This window comes from Mustelus asterias, chromosome 10 (genome assembly GCF_964213995.1).
Source record: "Mustelus asterias chromosome 10, sMusAst1.hap1.1, whole genome shotgun sequence".
Taxonomy (NCBI): domain Eukaryota; kingdom Metazoa; phylum Chordata; class Chondrichthyes; order Carcharhiniformes; family Triakidae; genus Mustelus; species Mustelus asterias.
In genome coordinates, this window is record NC_135810.1 from 105,710,616 (window position 1) to 105,726,087 (window position 15,472).

The following is a 15,472-nucleotide window of genomic DNA, read 5'->3' on the forward strand; positions in this document are numbered from 1 at the left end:
AGCAGTTACTGCTTCAATTGGTTGTATTAAAAAAAGCCAGAGCACACGCTACCAGGCATAGTGGATATTTATACAGTTGTGGCTATGCCCCTGAAGTTAGTAACAAAGAAAGGTCGAGGAGCGGGAAGATCTTCATTCAGCCACCCTGTAGCACACTCACAAACCTTCAGTTCACTATTTCAAAAGCATTGTTAGTAAAGGGCTTTGGAAAAGATATCACCTGCAGTCAGTCAGCAGGTGCTGGTTTAGAGAGGAGAGATGCATTGAATAGAATAGAATCATAGAATCCCTACAGTGCAGGAGGAGGCCATTCAAGGTTGAGTCTGCATCATCAACTGATTATTTATTATTTACCCTGCTAATCCCCTTAACCTACACATCTTGGGGCACTAAGGGGAAATTTAGCATGGTCAATCCACCTAACCTGCAGATCTTTGGACTGTGGACTGACAGAGCACCCAGAGGAAACACGCGCAGACACAGGGAGAATGTGCAAACTCCACACAGACAGTGTCCCAAGGCCAGAATTGGACCCGGGTCCCTGGGGCTGTGAGGCAGCAGTGCTAACCAAGCATGTACATGCTTGCTGATGTGCGAGTGGTAGAGGAAACACATCCAAAGATGTGCGGGTTAGGTTGATTGGCCAGGTTAAAAAAATTGCCCCTTAGAGTCCTGGGATGCGTAGGTTAGAGGGATTAGCGGGGACAATGTGTGGGGGTAGGGCCTGGGTGGGATTGTGGTCGGTGCAGACTCGATGGGCCAAATGGCCTCCTTCTGCACTGTAGGGTTTCTTTCTATTTCTATGACTCATTCAAACTGTAATGACTTCAATCAGGCCATTGAGGTTGGCCTATTGGAATATGAACTTCCTGATTAAGGAGCCAATTGATGGGCCAATCAGGGAGTCTTTGCCTTGTACTTAATCGGCAGTGTCAGTTCCTCTGACACCCCCTGGAGGTAGACTGCTGTTAGAGTTGGTAAATAAAGGGATTCTGGTGAAGGGACTTCTGCCTCTGAAGTCTTATTACACAAACATTAGCACAACAACAGTTGTACAAATAACAGTACACATTTCAAGTGTACTATTGCTGTTATTTTGGGTTTTCTTTTATTCTTTCATAGGATGTGGGTGTTGCTGGCTGGGCCAGCACTTGTTGCCCATCCCTAATTGCCCTTGAACTGTTTAGGTTTATTTATTAGTGTCACAGGTAGACTTACATTAACACCGCATCTGGTTCACTAATGTCCTTTAGGGAAGGAAATCTGCCATCCTTACCCGGTCTGGCCTACACGTGACTCCAGAGTCACAGCAATGTGGTTGATTCTCAACTGCCCTCCAAGGGCAACTAGGGATGGGCAATAAATGCTGGCCAGCCTGTGACGCCCATGTCCCATGAATGAATTTAAAAAGAAGGTTACTGTGAAAATCCCCTAGTCGCCACACTCTGGCGCCTGTTCGGGTACACTGAGGGGCGTGCTCAGCCATTGCAGAGGACAGTTAAGAGTCAACCACATTGCTGTAGGTCTGGAGTCACATGTGGACCAGACCGGGCAAGGCTGGCAGATTTCCTCCCCTAAAGAACCAGATGGATTTTTACAACAATTGACGATGGTCGTCATGTTCACGGTTACTGAGACTATTTATTTTCTACTGCCTGAGAACACCTTGCTATTGTGTACCGCGGAGAGATTGTACAACTTTTTGCATTCATTGAAACTTTCAAAAGGAACACATTTAAACAGAAGTTGTCTTTCTTAGAGTAAATTCATGTTAGCAGATAAAGAAAACCCAGGACAATGAATCCATGACCTTTTTATATACATTGTGTAATCGTAACTCTATGCAAAGATGTCACACTTGGCTACATTCCAACAAGTTAATCAGTTCCACAGAACAAAGAAACATAGACCTCTCTCCTCCCCAGACAGCTAATTGAATTCTTCATCTGAGCTTCATTGCATTTCAAAATATTACCCTCAGTTTTGTGACATTTTGATTAATGAGAGTGGAATTAATATATCTTAGCTGGTCTCCTGGGAAATTGCCCTCAGACTTCATGGTTTGGGTCTTATTTCTCTGCATTGCTCAATGTTACCTGAAGCGTATCCCCTCTGCCGCTAAATCTTTTCCACTTCCACTTGCCATCTCGTTTTTATTACTCTATTTATTGTGGCCGGATGGCTGGTCTGGTGATGCTTTCCATTTGTCTTCCTTAACTAAGAACTTTCGAATATAAAGTGGGGGGGGGTTCAACCAGAGTTACAAAATGCGTACCTGAATCGGGAACCCTGATATTAATCACTTTCTTCACCAAACTGCAAACTTTCGGTGGCACGGTGGCACAGTGGTTAGCATAACTGCCTCACAGCGCCAGGGACCCGGGTTCAATTCCGGCCTCGGGTCATTGTCTGTGTGGAGTTTGCACGTTCTCCCCGTGTCTGCATGGGTTTCCTCTGGGTGCTCCGGTTTCCTCCCACAGTCCAAAGATGTGCAGGTTAGGTGGATTGGCCATGCTGAATTGTCCCTTAGTATCCCAAGATGCATAGGTTAGGGGGATTAGCAGGGTAATATATAGGGTTACAGGGATAGGCCCTGTGTACGATGCTGTGTCAGGGAGTCAGTGCAGATCTGATGGGCTGAATGGCCTCCTTCCACACTGTAGGATTCTCTGATTTCTATGCTTTGTTTCTGTGCAAAATCTGAGACAGCTGTGTTTTATGTTTTGGGGAGAATCTGAATGATCAACAGGGCAAGGTTTCATTTCTCTGTCCAGGGTGGCACGGTGGCACAGTCGTCAGCACTGCTGCCTCACAGCGCCAGGGACCCGGATTCGATTCCCAGCTTGGGTCACTGTATGTGCAGAGTCTGCACGTTCTCCCCGTGTCTGCGTGGGTTTCCTCCGGGTGCTCTGGTTTCCTCCCATAGTCCTAAAGACACGCTGGTTAGGTGCATTGGCCATGCTAAATTCTCCCTCGGTGTACCCGAACAGGTGCCAGAGTGTGGAGGCTAGGGGATTTTCACAGTAACTTCATTGCAGTGTTAATGTAAGCCTACTTGTGACACTAATAAATAAACTTAAACTTTAAACACACAGGGAACTGGCAGGAATCAGCTGCCCATTATAGCCAAGGGGCATTGGGCAGTTACTATAATGAGCAGCCAATTCACAATGCCCATTTTATACGCGATATTGGAAACCTACCTGGTAGTTCAAAACGGTTCAGCATGAAAGAATGTTCTAATCTGGCGTGGCCCAATCAACAACGTTATAGGTTCGTTACAGTATTCCAATATTCTGGATGCAAAGGGATGGATTTTAACTCCCGGCCAGTCCACCAATGAGGTGTGCCAGCTGCTTGGCCCGTAGTGCCAGCAGGTCCATTCAGAGGACCAGGTCTCCTTGTGAGAGTGTAAAATCACCATCCTGATACCAGCTCCACTCAGCCACAATCCCCAGTGATCTGGCAGCCAGGTCACATCAGCTAGTAAGTGTTAGAAATGGAACCACAAATGCTGGAAATTGGAAACCTGCACATCTTTGGAGTGTGGGAGGAAACGGGAGCACCCGGAGGAAACCCACGCAGACACGGGGAGGACATGCAAACTCCACAGAGACAGTGACCTGAGGCCGGAATTGAACCCGGGTCCCTGGCAGCATCTGTGGAGAGAGAAAATAGGGTTGACCCTTCTGTCAATAAAACTCCATCCTTGTTCATGGCTGGGATTCTCCGGTGTCGCTGAAAGTGAATGGAGTTTTGGCTGGAATGCCAAACTCTCCGTTCTCACTTGCAGTGGGATGGCCACGGACAAGGTTGGAGAATCCCGCCCTCCATGCCCGTGAACTTTCCTCAGAGGTATCGGGCAGGATTTTACGGTCTTGCTTGTCCTGAAACCGTACGATCCCGCCCGAGGTCAGTGGACCTTTCTATGGTCCGCCCCTCGCCCGCGCCGATTCCCGTGGCGGGCAGGACAGTAAAGGTCCGGCCACCGTGTACGTTTGGAGGGTTGGCGAGGGTTGTGCTCACAGAGTGGCAGGGGGAGGAGTGGGTTGGCGGAGGTTGGTGGGGCGGTGGGAGGTGGGGGGCAGGTTTTCAATGATGCGTAGAAAGCCCAGGATAACAAAGCATCACATTGCTTTGCGGAGGCTGAAGGAACAATGCTGCTCCTTCTGACCTCTGGTTTCAACATTTACATGGAGGCAAATAGAGCAGATACATTTAATACACAGCTAGATAAACACAGGGAAAGGGAATAGAAGGATACACTAAATTGAGGGGCAGAAGGGTGGGGAGGAAGTAAAAACAATGACAATCACTGGAGAAAAAGTACTGGGGAAACGAATGGGGCTAAAAGCCAATTAGTCCCCTGGACAAAGAACAGTACAGCACAGGAACAGGCCCTTCGGCCCTCCAAGCCTGCGCCAATCACGATGCCTGCCTCAACTAAAACCGTATGCTCTTACAGAGTCCGTTTCCTTCCATTCCCATCCTATTCATGTATTCATCTCGATGCCCCTTAAATGCTGCTACCATGCCTGCTCCCATCACCTTCTGGTCAACATGTTTCAGACATTCACCACCCTCTGTGTAAAAAACTTGCCTCGCACATCTCCTCGAAACTTTCCCCCCACGCACCTTAAACCTATGTCCCCCAGTACTTGACTTTTCTACCCAAGGAAAGAGCACTGACTATCCATTCTGTCCACGCCATTTATAATCTTGTAAACCTCTATCAGGTCGCCCCTCAACCTCCGTCGTTCCAGTGAGAACAAACCGAGTTTATCCAACCTCTCCTCATGGCTAATACCCTCCTGATGGACCTGATAGGTTGCATCCTGGGATATTAAAGGAAGTAACTATAGAGATGCACTGGTGGTAGCCTTCCAAGAATCCTTAAATTCAGGAAAAGTTCCAGAGGATTGGAAAACTGCCAATGTAACACCCTTACTGAAAAAGGGAGAGAGACAAAAAAAAACTACATGGTCCGGCCTCTTTCTTCTCCCTATTTTTACTGAGCAGCGCATCTGTAATGTGCACTCTGCCCAGTTAAAATGCCCGTCATTGGGGTTGGGGGTGAGAGTCATGTCCTAAGTGCATCATAAACCCTCAAACTAGAGAGATTAATGAGTCTCTGATAGATTAACGAGGCTCCGATAGTTTAATGAGGCTCCCTTTTGTTGCGAGCAGGGTGGGGAGGGGAAGTAAAATGATGAACAAATTGACTATTTATCGGATAAACCAATTTCATTTCTTCCAGAGAAAACTGTTGAAGTTTTGCAAGATGGCTATTGTGAAGAAGGTAGAAATACGAAAGCGTGGAACTGCTAATCTTTTATCATTAATTTCTGGACGGATTAAATTACACACGATTTATTTTGGGGGAGTTGAAATTTTAAAAAATTAAATCTAAACCCTATGTGTGATACCAACTAAATCACCTGATTCTAATCGATGTTTAAAAATGTGATTACACAATGATTTTTTCTTTTTATAGTCATGTGTATTTCTGAGTAAATGAAGTCTGTCATATACAATTCACCACAAATATCCCAACTTTCAGAATGTGGTTCTCTTCCCTGGACAGGGGATTTTCACAGTAACTTCATTGCAGTGTGAATGTAAGCCTACTTGTGACTAATAAATAAACTTCAACATTCAAATCCAGTCTTTTCGAGAAGCAATCTGGAAAAATGAGACAACAAGTTACAAAATAAGACCGACTCATCTGGAAAAATAAAATGCACATGCTGTACGCAAACTGGACAAGCCAGCCAGGGAGCTGCGACTAATCCGTGACCAAAACTGACTTCAACGCCCAGGAAGTGGCAGGGATGTGAACTGTTCCATAGCAAACAGTCGCTGAAGCAGCCAGCTAATCATTCCGAACAGTGGCTGCTGATAACAAGGATTACTACAGGATATGGGGAGTGAGCAGTAAGGTGGGACCAGACTAGGTCTCTCATGTGCAGACAACACTTAATGTCCAAAGATGTGCGGGTTAGGTTGATTGGCCATGTAAAATTGCCCCTTAGTGTCCTGAGATGTGTAGGTTAGAGGGATTAGCGGGTAAAATATGTAGGGATATGGGGGTGGGGCCTGGGTGGGATTGTGGTCGGTGCAGACTCGATGGGCCAAATGGCCTCTTTCTGCACTGTGGGGTTTCTAAATGCTTCTTCTAAATGCTTAATGAGCCAATTAGCACAGTGGTTAGCACTGCTGCTTCACAGCGTCAGGGACCCGGGTTCAATTCCCGGTTTGGGTCACTGTCTGTGTGGAGTTTGCATGTTCTGCCTGTGTCTGCGTGGGTTTCCTCCAGGTGCTCCGGTTTCCTCCCACAGTCTGAAAGACATGCTGGTTAGGTGCATTGACCTGAACAGATGCCGGACTGTGGCGACTAGGGGAATTTCACAGTAACTTCATTGCAGTGCCTTACTTGTGACTAATAAATAAACATTTTAGCCTGTTGCTGAGCTGCAACCTTCTATGGGGATTAGCACAAACACATGCTTACAAGGTGCCACATGTTCAAAGCTGCTGCGGCCAAATTGAAGCAGACCAACCAAACAAATGTAACGATTAAGAAGTGAACGAGACAGTTCAGTGAAAGGTTTCAGGGACAATCGTGACCATCGCTTTAATAGTTGTCCAGGAAAATCCAATTTTGGTAGCTTCTTTTACAGTATTGATAACATTCGGCATGCTTGGTTTCATTGGTCAGAACATTGAATACAGGAGTTGGGACATCTTGTTGAATTTGTACAAGACATTGGTAAGGCCACACTTGGAATACTGTGTACAGTTCTGGTCACCCTATTATAGAAATAATATTATTAAACTAGAAAGAGTGCAGAAAAGAATTACTGGGATGTTACCGGGACTTGATGGATTGAGTTAGAAGAAGAGGCTGGATAAGACTGGGACTTTTCCCTGGAGACTTAGGGGTGATCTTATAGAGGTCTATAAAATAGTGAGAGGCATAGATCAGCTAGATAGTCCACATTTTTTCCCAATGGTAGCGGAGTCTAAAACTAGAGGGCATAGGTTTAAGGTGAGAGGGAAGAGATACAAAAGGATCCAGAGGGGCAATTTTTTCACACAGAGGGTGGTGAGTGTCTGGAACGAGCTGCCAGATTACTGTGGATGCTGGAATCTGCAACAAAAACAGAAAATACTGGAAAATCTCAGCAGGTCTGACAAAGGGTCATGAGTCTGTGGAATTCACTGCCCCACAGTGTGGTGGAGGCTGGCACTTTGAGTAAATTTAAGGGAGAGGTGGACAGATTTTTAATTAGTGAGAGTTTGAAGGGCTATGGTGAACCGCCAGGAAAGTAGAATTGAGGCCGAGATGAGATCAACCATGATCTGTACCACCGTGCCACCCTATAGAGGATGGTGGCATGATGGCACAGTGGTGAGCACTGCTGCCTCACAGCGCCAGGGAGCCCCAGGTTCAATTCCTGGCTTGGGTCACTGTCTGTGTGGAGTTTGCGTGTTCTCCCCATGTCTGCGTGGGTTCTCTCTGGGTGCTCTGGTTTCAGCCCATAGTCCAAAGATGTGCAGGTTAGGTTCATTGACTATGCTAAATTCTCCCTCAGTGTACCCGAACAGGTGCCGGAGCGTGATGACTGGGGGATTTTCACAGTAACTTCATTGCAGTGTTAATATCAGCCTACTTGTGACTAATAAATAAACTTTACTTTAATGATTATTATTATTAATGAAAAATGTTTCAAGACCAGCATGTGGAAATGCCAGATTTTGATGAGAGTGACACAGAGTTTTGAAGGCACTGGTTTTGTGTTGCTTATTTATTTATTGTGAGGGGAATTGAATACCAGTGTAGTGAGGTTGTGTTTCAGTTTTACGGGACATTAGTCAGACCACATCTGGAGTACTGTGTAGACTATTGGTCTCTATTTAAGGAAAGATGTAAATGCGTTGGAAGCCATTCAGAGAAGATTCACTAGATTAATACCATGAATGGGCGGGTTGTCTTATGAGGAAAGGTTGGAGAGGTTAGGCTTATATCCACTGGAGTTTAGAAGAGTAAGGGGTGACTTGATTGAAACATATAAGGTTCCAGGGGGAGCCTGACAGGGTGGATGTTGAGAGGATGTTTCCTCTTGTGAGAGAATTGAGAACCCCCGCCGCTGTTTAAAAATGAGTCACCCATTTAAGGCAGAGATGAGGATTTTTTTTTCTCTCAAAGGGTTGTGAGACTTTGGAATTCTCTTCCTCAGAAAATGGCTGAGACAGCGTTTTTGAACATGATTGAGGCAGAAGTAGATAGATTCTTGATAAGCAATGGGGTGAAAGGCTATCGGGCGGGGAGGCAGTAATCTGAAGTTGAGGTAAAAATTCCATCAGCTATAATCTTATTGAATGGTGGAGCAGGCTCCAGGGACCAAGTGGCCGACTCCTGCTCCTAATCCATATGTATGTGCTGCGCAGCTTAAATAATGGGACATTTATTGGACGGCAAGTGAGTGAAAAACTGTAACCTGTGAAATGTATGTTATTGTTACATTCCCAAAGGGTTTAAGGTTTGACCAATGTGAAAACGTGATTATGAAAACAAATCTTTGCAAATCTGCACATTCGTTCCAACTTGAAATCAGTTGACATGATTATATTAACAAGATCTGCACCATTACAATAAATCACCAATAGATGAGCAATTGATCAAAAATATTTTGAAATCTATATTCTTCTGATTTTTTTTAATTAAATGGTTCTTTGTTGAATGAAATCCTGTCACCGCCATTCTCTCTGTTTATGAGTGAGTAATTGCATTAGGATTGTGTACAAATTGTTAGCTTTGGAAATATTGATGATATCTCCTTTCCCTAGAGCGGGGGCAACCTTTTGACAAGCATACCCAAGACAGCGGATCGTCCACCGAGGACTCTTCTGTGCCAGCTTGGGTCACCATGGCCAGGCAAAAGCAGAAGGGGTATCAAGTGCAGCATTATGGGAAAGCAGCAAAAACGCCAACCCAGGAAGCCAAACCTATCGCCGACAGGAAAACAGTGGACAAGGTAACATTGTGCGGTGCTGACCCCTTCATTCTTCTTTGATATGCTATATTATGCTGATCATCAGTCACTCCATTCTGAACATGGTATAGTACACCACACAGACTGCATCAGGATCAGGAATGCGCTGCCTAAGTGGGTCGGGGGGTGGGGGGGGGGGGGGGGCAGGGGGATGGGGAGGCAGATTCAGTCAAGACACTCGAGAGAATTGGATTGTTACCTGAAAAGGAAGAATTTGCACGGTTACGGGAAGAAGGCAGGGGAATGGCACAAGGTGCATTGCACATTTGGGGAACCAGCACAGACATGACGGGCCATATGGCCCCCTTGTGCGCTGTAACAAATCTGTCATTCTTGTGTCCTTCAGTAATCCTGGGGAGAATTTAATCCCGTAAAAGTTCCTGTTGGGAATCTGTGTAACAGCGTGTTGTGTTGCACATTTTTTTGTGAACTTGGTTGCTGTTCCTGCTTACAGTTAGACTACAGTTTAAAACTTAGGGACAGCACGGTGGCAGAACACAGCTGCCTCAGAGCACCAGGAACACAGGTTCGATCCCTGGCTTGGGTCACTGTCCGTGCGGGGTCTTCACGTTCTCCCCGTGTCTGTGTGGGTTTCCTTCGGGTGCTCCGGTTTCCTCCCACAGTCCGAAAAGACATGCTGATTAGGTGCGTTGGCCGTGCTAAATTCTCCCTCAGTGTACCCGAGCAGGCGCCGGAGTGCGGCGACTAGGGAATTTTCACAGTAACTTCATTGCAGTGTTAATGTAAGCCTACTTGTGATACTAATAAATAAATGAACTTTAAACAATTAAAAGTGAAAGACAGAATGCTTTGATCCAAATTAAAAAGGAGTGAGCAAGGTTTCCCACCAGCAGTTCATGCTGAGAAAGAAAATCCTCATGGATAAACAACAGTTGTCATTTTAATTTCCATCCCTTTGTTTTACATTTTGGATTTGGATGACCCAGATTCATACACTCTGCGTGTTCCTCCCCTTGGGAACCTATCATTTTACTCTCCACTTTAGCATAAAGTGGTTATTTTGTCTTATCGACACGTGTGGACAAATAGACTGAGCCACGCAGCTGCAAACACAGACTTTATTACGTTTAATTTGTTTTGTTTTAAATTGAAACTCGAAAGGCCCTACTAATCCAGGTATGAATAGAGGAGACTGCCTTGAGTGATGAGGCAATGCTTTTCAGATGTTTTATAACCTTTCACTGATTTCCCTGAAGTCCAAGCTAAAAAAAAACGATCAGTACAGCTGCTTTGAGTTTGTATCTTCTATGAAGCTACTATTCTTTGGACCACAATTATTTGTACATTACAAGTCTTGCAATGTTCCCCTGAGTATCCCAGTCAGGATCACAGTCTCCGATGGGTTCATGCTTACGATACGGCACAACTACCAATGAAGCGAAGGTGAAACTGACTGCCCTATCATCAAAGCACCATTTGACTAAGTGCAACATCAAGGAAACATCGCAAAACCGAAATCAAATGGATTCAGCAGAAAACTTAAACCCATACCTCGCACAGAGGAAGATGGTTGTGGTTCTTGGGGGCCAATCATCTCAACCCCAGGACATCACTGCAAGAGGTTGACAGAGTAGTGTCCTCGGCCCAACCATTTTCAGCTCCTTTTATAGAATCATAAAGTCATAGAATCCCTACAGTACAGAAGGAGGCCATTCGGCCCATCGAGTTTGCACCAATCACAATCCCACCCGGGCCCTATTCCCAAAACTCCACACATTTACCCTGCTAATCCCCCCGACACTAGGGTCAATTTAGCATGGCCAATCAACCTAACCCACATATCTTTGGGCTGTGGGAGGAAACCGGAGCACCCGGAGGAAACCCACACAGACACGGGATGAATGATCAAACTCCACACAGACAGTGACCCGAGGCCGGAATTGAACCCGGATTCCTGGCGCTGTGAGACAGCAGTGCTAACCACTGTGCCGCCCTAATTATCCATCGTAGTGATGCTTTTTTTTATTCGCTTGTGGGACACGGGCATTGCTGGCTGGCCGGCATTTATTGCCCATCCTTGTCGCCCTTGAGTTGAGTGGCTTACATTTCAGGGGGCAGTTGAGAGTCAACCACATTGGTGTGGCTCTGGAGGCCCCATGTAGGCCAGACTGGGTAAGGACGGCAGATTGCCTTCCCTAAAGGGCATCAGTGAACAAAATGTTTTTTTTTCCTGACAATCGTTTCATGGTTATCAGTAGATTCTTAATTCCAGATTTGTTAAAAATTGAATTCAAATTCCACCATTTGCCGTGGCAGGATTTGAACTGAGGTCCCCAGAGTGTTTTCTGGATTAATAGTCCAGCGGTAATACCACTAGGCCATCGCCTCCCCTTGTTGACAATTGCAGTTTTCAGCGCTACTCGAGACTCCTCGTACTGAAGCAGTCCATGATGATCACCTTTTTGCAGTGTCAATGAAAGCCTACTTGTGAAACTAATAGAACATAGAACATAGAACATTACAGCGCAGAACAGGCCCTTCGGCCCACGATGTTGCACCGACCAGTTAAAAAAAAAAACTGTGACCCTCCAACCTAAACCAATTTCTTTTCGTCCATGAACCTATCTACGGATCTCTTAAACGCCCCCAAACTAGGCGCATTTACAACTGATGCTGGCAGGGCATTCCAATCCCTCACCACCCTCTGGGTAAAGAACCTACCCCTGACATCGGTTCTATAACTACCCCCCCTCAATTTAAAGCCATGCCCCCTCGTGCTGGATTTCTCCATCAGAGGAAAAAGGCTATCACTATCCACCCTATCTAAACCTCTAATCATCTTATATGTTTCAATAAGATCCCCTCTTAGCCGCCGCCTTTCCAGCGAAAACAATCCCAAATCCCTCAGCCTCTCCTCATAGGATCTCCCCTCCATACCAGGCAACATCCTGGTAAACCTCCTCTGCACCCTCTCCAAAGCCTCCACATCCTTCCTGTAATGTGGGGACCAGAACTGCACACAGTACTCCAAGTGCGGCCGCACCAGAGTTGTGTACAGTTGCAACATAACGCTACGACTCCTAAATTCAATCCCCCTACCAATAAACGCCAAGACACCATATGCCTTCTTAACAACCTTATCTACTTGATTCCCAACTTTCAGGGATCTATGCACACATACACCTAGATCCCTCTGCTCCTCCACACTATTCAAAGTCCTCCCGTTAGCCCTATACTCAACACATCTGTTATTCCTACCAAAGTGAATTACCTCACACTTCTCCGCATTAAACTCCATCCGCCACCTCTCGGCCCATAAATAAACTTTATTTACAAGTCTCAGGTCAGGAGCATGATGGAATATTTTTCACTTGAATCATAGAATCCCTAGAGTGCAGAAGGAGGCCATTCGGCCCATTGAGTCTGCACTGACTCTCTGACAGGGTATCTTACCTAGTCCCACCACCATCAAGGCAATCTTTCCAAATCCATTTCGTACATTCAGATGTACTTTCATAGATTAAGCCAAACAATAGGTAAAACATAAATTCTTCTTGCTATGTCCTGGATGGTGTTGAACTACTTGAGTGATGTTAGAGCTGTACTCATCTAAGCAGGAGGTGGCACAGTGGTTAGCACTGCTGCCTCTCAGCACCAGGGACCGGGGTTCAATTCCGGCCTTGGATGACTGTGTGGAGTTTGCACGTACTGTGCCTGTGTGGGTTTTCACCCACAGTCCAAAGATGTGCAGGTTAGGTGGATTGACCATGCTAAATTGCTCCTTAGTGTCCCAAGATGTGTAGGTTAGGTGGATTAGCAGGGTAAATGTGTGGGGTTACGGGGATAGGGTGGGGTGGTGGGACTAGGGTAGGTTACCCTGTCAGAGAGTCAGTGCAGACTGAGTGGCCTCCCTCTGCACTGTAGGGATTCTATGATTCAAATGAAAAATATTCTATCGTGTGCCTGACCTGAGACTTGTAAATAAAGTTTATTTGCTAGTTTCACTAGTAGGCTTACATTAACACTGCAATAAAGTTACTGTGAAAATCCCTTAGTTGCCCCACTCCAGGGCCTGCTCAGGACACAGAGAGAATTAACCAGCACCTTTTGGACTGTGGGAGGAAACCAGAACACCTGGAGGAAATCCGCACATGGGGAGAAAGTGCAGATTTCGCACAGACAGTGACCCAAGCTGGGAATTGAACCCGGGTCGCTGGCACTGTGAGGAAGCAGTGCCAACCACTGTGCCACCCAATTTGGTGGATGGAGTGTGAACAGACAGGGAGGTGAGTTACTCACTGCAGAATTCCCAGCCTCTCACCTGCTCTTGCAGCCAGGGTTTTTATATATCAGGTCCAGTTCAGTTTCTCGTCAATGGTAAGCCCCCAGGTTGTGGAGTGGTAGGGGACTCAGCTATTTGTACACCTGTACGTCTCCTACAGTACCTGCGACAGCCTCTCAAATGGTCTTTGCCTTCCGAAGATGTGCCACTGACCATTAGAAGCTGAAGGGAACAGAAGTGTAGACAGCAGGAGCCCAATCAAATCTGAGCGGCGCTTTGCCTTAAGTTGATTTGATTTGACTACATCGACCTAATTTATGCGGTTGCTATAAATTAAATGTGACGCCGGCTCCAAAGTCGGCCGGTAATTTCTGCGGCTCTCCACAAACAAGTCTTCAGTGTAAGTGATAAAGCCAGTGCCGCTGTCAGCTTGCAGCAGACTGGAAATCCATCTGCGCAACAATTTCTTTCAAATTTAGCAACATTTTAATAATGTATTGCAGAGCCAAAGTATTTCCAACCCTGCTGATCTTCATAAACTGCACAATGCTCCTGAGATTAACTTTCGTCCCTGCCAAACAGAGGATGCTTGCAAGTGGCAACCCAACGAGATGAAAAATGTTTTACATTCCCAGGAGCACATGTGTGTGTCAGTCTTCCTGGGTTTGGGCAATGCTGCAGCTCTCTGTAATGAGGACAGTAAGATTAATATCCCTTTCTCATAAAACATCGCAGCAAATCAGGAGGACAGTTTGCTCTGAGATCAGGGATCTGGCTTCTGAACAATCATTTTTAGTGAAATACAGCCTGAATATGACAGCCAGTTGAAGTGCGCAGGCTCTCGTTTAGTCTATACAATTATTGGCCGACACCCTAATAAAGCTTATATATAGGGGAGGCGGTGGCCTAGTGGTATTATCGCTAGACTATTAATCAGACTATTAATTAAACTCAGCTAAAGTTCTGGGGACCTTAGTTCAAATCCCGCCACAGCAGATGACAGAATTTGAATTCAATTTAAAAAGAAATCTGGAATTAAGAATCTACCGATGACCACGAAACGATTGTCAAAAAAACCCGCCTGGTTCACTAATGCCCTCAGGGCAACACGGTGGCACAATGGTTAGCACTGCTGCCTCACAGCGCCAGGGACTCAGGTTCAATTCCAGCCCTGGGTCGCTGTCTGTGTGGAGTTTGCACGTTCTCCCCGCGTCCGTGTGGGTTTCCTCTGGGTGCTCCGGTTTCCTCCCACAGTCCGAAAGACGTGCTGGTTAGGTGCAGTGACCATGCTAAATTCTCCCTCGGGCAGGCACCAGAGTGTGGTGACTAGGGGATTTTTTGCAGTGTTAATGTAAGCCTACTTGTGACACCAATAAATAAACTTAAACTTTAGGGAAGGAAATCTGCCCGGTCTGGCCTACATGTGACACCAGAGCGACAGCAATGTGGTTGACTCTCAGCTGTCCTTCAAGGGCAACTGGGGATGGACAATAAATGCTGGCCAACCAGTGACGCCCATGTTCCACGAATGAATAAAATGTGGAACAGGGCACAGGGGAATTTGGTGGGAAGTCAACTCTTGCCAAGCAACTTGTAAAGGAGGCACTACTTCCCATGATGATGATAAGAGACGGTAGTGTGTTTCTTTCTGTAGTTACAATTGCAATGTCTGGTTATTAGTCTTTCAATAACTTCAGTGTGATTGTGGCCCAAGTGCTTTTAAACAGGAAGTTTTAATAACTTGTTCTTATACAATTGCTGTACAGTATAACAATAAATGTCAATCAATTAAAACAATCTACAGCAGTTTTACATTCTACATGGTCCACACAGATCTACATTTTTGATTTGATTTGATTTATTATTGTCACATATATTAGTACGCAGTGAAAAGTATTGTTTCTTGCATGTTATAGGAACGTTGAAACATAGAAGATAGGAGCAGAAGGAGGCCATTCGGCCCTTCGAGCCTGCTCCGCCATTCATTACGATCATGGCATGTCCAAAGATGTGCGGGTTAGGTTGATTGGCCAGGTTAAAAATTGCCCCATCGAATCCTAAGATGCGTAGGTTAGAGGGGTTAGCGGGTAAATATGTGGGGGTAGGGCCTGGGTGGGATTGTGGTCGGTGCAGACTCGATGGGCCGAATGGCCTCCTTCTGCACTGTAGGGTT

General features: G+C 45.9%; 1 protein-coding gene across 4 annotated transcripts in view; it reads left to right on the forward strand.

The window, feature by feature from the left end:
* LOC144499841 (CRACD-like protein) overlaps positions 1–15,472 on the forward strand; it is a 200,891-nt gene that overhangs the window by 172,702 nt on the left and 12,717 nt on the right. For 3 of the 4 annotated variants that reach the window (XM_078222377.1, XM_078222375.1, XM_078222378.1), the window contains 2 exons: positions 5,258–5,299; positions 8,851–9,038. In XM_078222377.1, the coding sequence (XP_078078503.1) occupies positions 5,258–5,299; positions 8,851–9,038 (230 nt within the window). The remainder of the gene's footprint in view (positions 1–5,257; positions 5,300–8,850; positions 9,039–15,472) is intronic. The other variant, XM_078222376.1, reaches the window with a different exon arrangement.